The following is a 7,687-nucleotide window of genomic DNA, read 5'->3' as shown; positions in this document are numbered from 1 at the left end:
ACATACAATACTAATTGAGGTTCCTGAAGTTGTAGAAAGTAGAAAATCACATGACTTGAGGAAGAACTGATGAGACCAAATATCTTATTTTTCAATTGAGGTTCATACAGAAAAGGGTTATGTCCAAAAAGATAAGAGTTTGTCATTAATCCATGCTAGTACTGTACACAAAAGCTTGGGCTGGGACACCGACCCAAAACAAAAAACTGTACATTAAAAAGATCCAATTCATCGTACACTGGAAGAGAGCTTATTATCAAATCCAACGTTTGCAACTGTGACGGTCTCATCTTTGCATTGTCTACCACCACCTTTGGAATGGGTGGGAGAACTAGTGTAATTGGTAACATCGCATCTTCCACATACAAACTTTGCGGGTACTGCAACAGAGTCATCAATGCCTGCACATCTCGTGTGCTGCCATACACCACATGTATCACAGGCCAACATCCTTTCACCATCATCATCCTTAGCACCACACGTGCACTCAACAGTCCAGTTCTCGACACCCCTCTCCACGCGAAAACGATGGAGCCCATGATTAGCCAAGCATCTCCCTCGGATCCTAACAGATCCATTTATTCCAACTAAGAACTTGACTCGGGTCGAATCATCAACACCACCATAGTCGAGCAACTGTTCTGCTTGGAATCTCCTGAACAAGACATAAACTTCTTGGAAGACTTTCATGGTTTCAACCTTTAGATCAGCAACAGTTGCATTAAGAGATAATACAATTAGTTCAGGGGGTGGCGCTGTGTAATCTTTAGGCTGATCTAGTAGGTCCACTATGCATGATAGGCGAATTACAAATGGATTCACAATAGCAGTCTTATTGCACTTGGAATAGTCCTTGACAAACTGCTTACAGTCGAGTAGTTTTGCTGCTGAACTGAGTGCAAGGTCACTTACTATTTGAGGTCCATAGATGGCCATGGTCTGTGGGTGGAGAATGGAATCAAATAAAAATTTCAGGTCACGGTGAAGATGCTCTTCAGATGGGCGGTTTAAGCTCAAAGAGTTTGAATCCCCAGGAATACTTGTTAAGACATTTCCTGGTTCTAGCCTGCAAGATGGAAATCACGGAAACAAAGGTCAGTACCCAAATGTATCCAATAACAACCATAACCAGAACCTTCAAACCTCTTAGGGAAACTATGAGCCAATAGCTTACCTATATTCGATAGCATCTGTATCAGGGTTGCACCGGGAACATACAGCCATGTTATCTCGTGACAATTTCCCACCAAGATTCTTGAGACAGTAATCAAGGAGTTCAGGTGGGCCTACTTTACTCACAGCACCCCTGAGAGTATTCCATGTCACCCAGCGAGAATTACCACCTGCTCCAACTGCTCTGAGCACCTTAATCATGGCTTGTTCAACACGCTCAATATCAGCAACTGTCCATACACATAACACCGTTGAACTAGAAGATCCATTCTTCTTACAGGTTGTGCCATACACTCTCTGCTTGTGGGCATCATGAATCAACTTCGTCAAAAAACGGAAGAGATCTCGAATTGTTACAAGCTCACTTTCTGAAATGGCTTGGTAGAATGAAATTAGATCCTGAAGCCGTGTGCGAGGTTTCCTTGCTTGGGAGAGAAAGAGGTTGAGGGGCAAATTAGATAAAGTATCAACTGCTTTCCGGTAGGCATCCACAGTTAGAGCAAAGCTTCCAGCTCCAAACTCAAAGCCCCAATCACCATACCATGGACGGCCATTTGTTATGGCATGAAGAAGGCGGTACTCCAACCCATATTTCTTTGACACATCCATCACACTCACCTTCCTAATTTAAGGGAAAAGTGGCAATAAAAAATGCGATCAATACAATAAAATGGATATCTTACAAAGACTAGCAAAAATATTTATGCAAGCATATGCAGAGTAAACAAAACTTTGGGGAAAAGCAGGGCAGAGTCCTAGGCCAAAAAAGTACATATTTCATCGGACCAAATTCCCTTCAGCCACAGTGAGAATGGGAATCGAGGTAGTTCAGGTGGGAGAATATTTTGGGGAAACTCATTCCTATTTCTTTTAATTAAAGACATGTATACCAACAAGCAATATATAGTTCGAAGGATGGAAAGCAAACAGACCCAGCTCAAAGTGGGTCTTTGGTTGCAACACCCACAGTTCTCCACAGCCAAACCACAACACCACAAGGTCACTCAAAATGTTCTTGACAAACTGAACTCTTCAAAGCACACTGTTCTTGATAAACATGCTTTCTTCTTTTATCCCTCCCCCCCCCCCCCCTTTAATTTGAATAATACCACAACTCCAATAGTTCTTCAAAGCACAGTGTCTTAATATGAGGACCAATTTATATTGCCAGTAGTGCAACTACTGCTTCATAGCCGATTTGTTCCCCTCCCCACCCCCCTCCCCTCCCCTCCCCTCCCCTCCCCAAGTTTTGAATAGGTATTCAGTACAAGTTAATGAGAATTTTATGTCAACACTGAATAAGAAAATAGGAATTGTTGGTTCAAAAAGTTTCCGAGAGAATCCAAAATTTCAACTAATGCTGCATTTCCCAGGAAGCAAAGATACAGAAAAATAATATAGCTGTTTTACCAACAGAACTATGGAAGTAAAAAATCGTGGATGTTGGGTAACAGTACTTGTAGATTTTGCTTCAAAGTATTTTAAATTCAATGAACAAAGAAAAACCATCAAGTAGATCAGAACAAGAAAGAGTCCCCACCTTACGCCAAGTGTACGACACAGCCGATCCCAGAAATTCATGATGTCACATCCTGAGAGAAATCTGGAGCCACCTTCTCTACCATTTACTCTGAGAAGGTGGCCATAACCATTGGAATGAACAACACCATGCAATAGATGACTGGTGTCCTCCAACTGAAGATAGACCCAGTCTTCCAGATCATCTGCAGTCATCACATAGTTGCACGACTTGCACCTGAAAAATACAAATAGAGGTTCATGTAAAGGATATAAAGATAAACAACATGCCACTGTTACATCAATAGTGGACGAAATCAAACAGTACAACTAGGTTCTTCAAAACTTCCTAGCATCTAGCAAAGAAATACTTTATGCCATTTCATTCACCAAAATTGGGGTACTCTCCTAGAATCTTCTGTCCATGTTCTTAGATGCCCAACATCTCAAGAAAAAAATTGCATAAAAGTCTATTGACAACTTCAATAAATATTATAGGCAGAAGACATGGAGCTAAAACTTTGCCATCACTTTCAATCATCGATATCAAAAATATCGAAGTGAAAACCAAATGTGACTTGTAAAATAAAGGCCAAACACAGTAGCAATGAGCACCCAATTGAAAAGCATGTCTATAGATACATGGCTAACAAGACTAGCCAATAACAGTGACTTCTAAGAAATATTTTGTTTATACATATTATAATGGTTTTCTGCGATTCTGTAAGTCTTATCACTGATAACACCCTAAGACAATTCTCTGAATGTTTGCAACAATAGACATGATTGACTCATGAAGCTCCACTCCATAGATAGGCTGCTCTAGTTCTAACCACAACCAAATAGACCCCGAGCTTGCAATTACAGACACAACAATTCAAATTCAGCTGCAATTACGACAATGTAGCAACAAAATTAAGACTAGTGATAATAGAAATATCCCACACATCAATATCGAAAACTAGTGCACCTAAGTGAACATAAACATACAAGAAAATTAGTCAGTGTAAACTATGTTAAGGCTCGTGGGATTCACAAAGCCCATGTGGTAGTTGTAGGATCTATCAAGTTCTGAGTGAACTTAAGTGATTCAAACAATTCCATAGTCCGAAATCTCGCCGAGATTCTCGGTTTTTTGTAATACCAAGTCGAGACGGCATCCGAAACTGAAAAGTGCAATATCTCGGTGAGATCTCGGCGAGATCTCGGATCTCGGTTGGATCTCGGTTTCGACCCATTATTTTAACCCACCTACCACTTAAATACCTTACCTAATTGGACAAAACTCGACATATCTCGGCGAGATCTCAGATCTCGGGTCCAGATCTTGGGTTGACCCAAAGTTCAGGCTTCGAGTTGGAAAAAAAAAAATGCACCAACTCGGCGAGATCTCGACTCGTCTCGGTTTTTCCAAGAGTCGAGTTGGTCCCGAGACCCGAGTTTTAGTACCTTGACCAATTCTATCCTATGAAAAAGTATGCAGTCGTAAAGAAACCTTTTCATCTGAAGAAAAACAGAAGACCACTGAGAGGTCAGAAATGGGCAGCCTAGGATGTTCCTTAACATTGGATGCTAAATACTTTTCCCTCTGGTTCCGTAGCCAAGAAATGGAATTCCCTCCAAAAACTTGCAAGTAAGATGACTATTGTTTTTACATTTCAAGTAAACGATGGCGGAATAGACTAAATGAAGTTATGGTAAATGCCCTGGAAAAGCAAACAGGGAAGACCCTAGATAGTAAAATGAAATATCAAGGCTGAATCGCCAAGCTTATAGACAGATGCAGCTTAGGGACTGCCCTAAGATGTTTGAAACAGACACTTCCTAACCACAAACTCCCCTTCCGCTCCCTTGTTGCAAGGAAGCAAGAAAGAGATACGAGCTTTTTAGATAATTGTTAACCCCTTCCTGACATTACCATTAGAAAATAGAAAATCAAAATCAACTTCCAAAAAAAATAAATTAAAAACGGCCATAAAAATAAGCAGTGACCACATCATCCTTATGAAAATATTTATAAAGCTAGCAAAGCAAAATCACAGTTACAACCAGAAGAGTAAGAAATATAAATTAACAGAATGAGATGAAAATAAAATAAAACCTTTCGATCATCAAATTCCATCCCTGCCATGATTCTATGCGGAAAATGGTAATTAAATGAAAAGAAGCCAAGGGTCGGAATAACTCTGGTCACTACACACATTGACAACTGACCAAGCAAAAAATATTCCAACTTCAAAAATCATGAAAACAAACTACTTCGTCAAACAGTAGCTGTGTACAGGTTGAATGGATTAAAACCAATATAGAAAAGATAAAATGCAGGACTGAGAAGTTTAAGCCATGGTTGCAAATAGCAGCAATCCCACAAATGGGAACAGAAGATTTCTCACCTCGGATCTGACAAATGAACCAAGTCCCCACAGCTGGTACAGGGCTTGTAATATCCGTCGATGGAATTATTGTCTGCTCGTATTATGAAGTGGTAACGTTTCCCACATACAGGATGACCACTCCATCCTAATAAGCAAACCAGAAAAAAATCACAAAAAGTATAAGGAGAAGAAAATCATATCACCTCCAACCTTCAACCTTCAACCTTCAACCAATTACAAATTATAGAAGGAAAAAAAACAATTAAAACCCAAAAATGCCCAATTTCCATTACTAAATGATCAACCCATGTTCAGAAAAGCAACCAAAGCTCACAACACAGTAGGCGCCAAAACAACTCAATCCCTGGGTTCGGGGATTGAATTTCTGGATTCGGGTTTTTCCCATTCGGGTTTTTGAATAAAAGGAAGAATGTATGAGTCACCGGCGTAACCTACGCCTTTAATTGAAAATTTTAATTTTATTTTTTTCTTTTCTCGAACAAATAAAAAAATTATTTTCTATGAGCGGCAGTAGGTAGCCCTGGCGGCTAAAAGAATGATAGAAACCCTTAGCCATATGTTTAAATAGTAGGAAAAAATAAAACCAAAAAGCAGATGTTGACAAAATGAGCAGCTTTGATATTGAGAGATGACACAGTATACGCAATGGCCACATCGAAGTCCACAATCAGGAGCGGAAATGCCACTCAGGACCATCAGATTTAAAAGTGTGTCATAAAAAATAATTAGCCCTCCCGCCTTCCAACCGTACACGTGTCCCCACCCAATAATATAATAAATTCACTCTCAACCAGTCCTGAATACAACCACTCATTTTAGGTAGAAGAAATCCAATATGGGCCCCACCACTACAGTTTGGACACGTGTTCGAATCGTAAGCAATGCAACCACTCTTCGGTGGTTGTCATTATTCGCGGCGTGGACATGGTGGACCCAATAAACTCTAGAACGGTCGACATCAATTGCATAATAAGTCAGAGATACTGGCGAGAAAATGAATCAATCCAACCTAAGATATCGCGAAAAATTCAAAATATCGCAACTCCTATAGAATTGACAACTGGGATTGCTGCTTCCGACACGTCTCTGGTAACAAAAGGCCCAAAACAAATAACTAAAACCCGAGAAGGCCGAAAATCAATAAAAAAAAAGGCGCTCCTTGTTCCCTGGGAGTTATGTATCGCGATATAAACAACCAAAATATCGCCACGTCAGCACGATAGTAAGGCATCATCGCTTAGAATTTGGGTAAAATTCCGGCACCGGAATCCGGCGAAGAGTCTAGAGAGTAAATGTAAGACAGAAACCATGGTCTTATGTTTTATGGTTCAGGATTTACTAATGATACTCACCAACAACACGGCATTGATCGCAGTAGACGGACCTAGATCTGGTGACGTCCTCTTCGACGACGTCGAGAGCGACGACCGCAGGGGACGAGTCAGGTCCGCCTACCAAATCACCGATCCGGAACACGATCTGCCATGTGAGGAGGTGCGGGAACAGAGAAGAAGGTGGTGGTAGTTGTGCGTGCTTCGAGAGAAACGACCGTACGTTCAACCTGAACGGCCCGTCGGGATGATCACCACCGGAGATCTCGTCTCCAGAGCAGGCAGGGAAGGTCAGGAAGTCGTATAGATCTGCCGTAACTCTTCTCTTCATCCGCTTCAAAGGCCTGCCGTTCACAACCATGATGATGATGATCGACTCGACGATGAAGAAGATTCTGAGATGAGTTGATGTCAGATCAAAGCTTTCTGTGCCTCAGATCTGGTTATTAGTTCGCCGATCTTCGCCGGGATCTGAGATGATAAGGATAGTTCGATCTTTGTTGTCGATCTTTAACAAAAGATTGATCTTGAGGTCTTTAGGTTTCTTTAGAAAAACGGGAAAAAAAAAAAACGAAGAGAGTTCGAAGAAGGCGGAAAAAAGAAGATTGGTTTCGAAGGTTAGGATTAGGGTTTCAGTCTTGGGATAGGAGAGAGATAGAGATGGGGACCATGGGTAGTTGTGCGTTTGCCTAGTTAGTGTTTCTCACTCTCTTTATCTTTTCCCATCCTTTCTTTTTCTTGGTTTTCTTGGTTTTCTTGGGGTTTCTTCTTGCTTTTCCTTCTCAAGAAAGCTTTCTCTCTCTATATATCTCTCTCTCTCTAATTAGTCGTTTATACTTTTTTTATTTCCCATTGCGCCTTTATAAAATTATATTTCCCTAATAGTCGTTATCTTATATGCCTTTAACGCTTTATAAAAAGTAAAAAACTCAATAGTTGAGAAATCCTTCATATACACATTTACTAAATAAGCCTCGATCTTTATTTAAGTACATTGTTACCCTCTTAAGTTTCTGAGTTTATCCTTTTTGTTTTACCCATTTTAGTCTTTAAGCTAATAAAAGTCAAATCATTACCGGTTTCTTACACCTTATGACGAGATTAACCTTGAGATTTGTAACGTTGTCTTGTTAAGGAATGCAGAACGAGGAGGGTTATGAAAGTCTTGGTTGAAAGTTGATTGCGCAGTCAATTTGAAAATACTACTTTACCCATGGAGCTTAGACAAAATTACAAGTCCATACCCACCGACTTTGCCGTTGCTTTCGA

General features: G+C 40.4%; 1 protein-coding gene across 1 annotated transcript; it reads right to left on the bottom strand.

Moving 5' to 3' along the window:
* Positions 1 to 196: 196 nt before the first annotated feature.
* Positions 197 to 7,047, bottom strand: LOC122641493 (PHD finger protein At1g33420-like). Its single transcript, XM_043834753.1, has 5 exons — positions 6,440 to 7,047; positions 5,085 to 5,211; positions 2,714 to 2,929; positions 1,175 to 1,795; positions 197 to 1,066 (listed from the first exon to the last, which is right to left on the bottom strand). The coding sequence occupies exons 1-5, from the start codon at positions 6,777 to 6,779 to the stop codon at positions 229 to 231; spliced, it is 2,142 nt and encodes a 713-aa protein (XP_043690688.1). The 5' UTR covers positions 6,780 to 7,047; the 3' UTR covers positions 197 to 228.
* Between the last annotated feature and the right edge of the window lie 640 nt (positions 7,048 to 7,687).

The sequence above is a fragment of the Telopea speciosissima genome, chromosome 1 (genome assembly GCF_018873765.1).
Source record: "Telopea speciosissima isolate NSW1024214 ecotype Mountain lineage chromosome 1, Tspe_v1, whole genome shotgun sequence".
In the NCBI taxonomy this organism is placed as follows: domain Eukaryota; kingdom Viridiplantae; phylum Streptophyta; class Magnoliopsida; order Proteales; family Proteaceae; genus Telopea; species Telopea speciosissima.
This window is presented reverse-complemented; position numbering and strand designations above follow the sequence as displayed.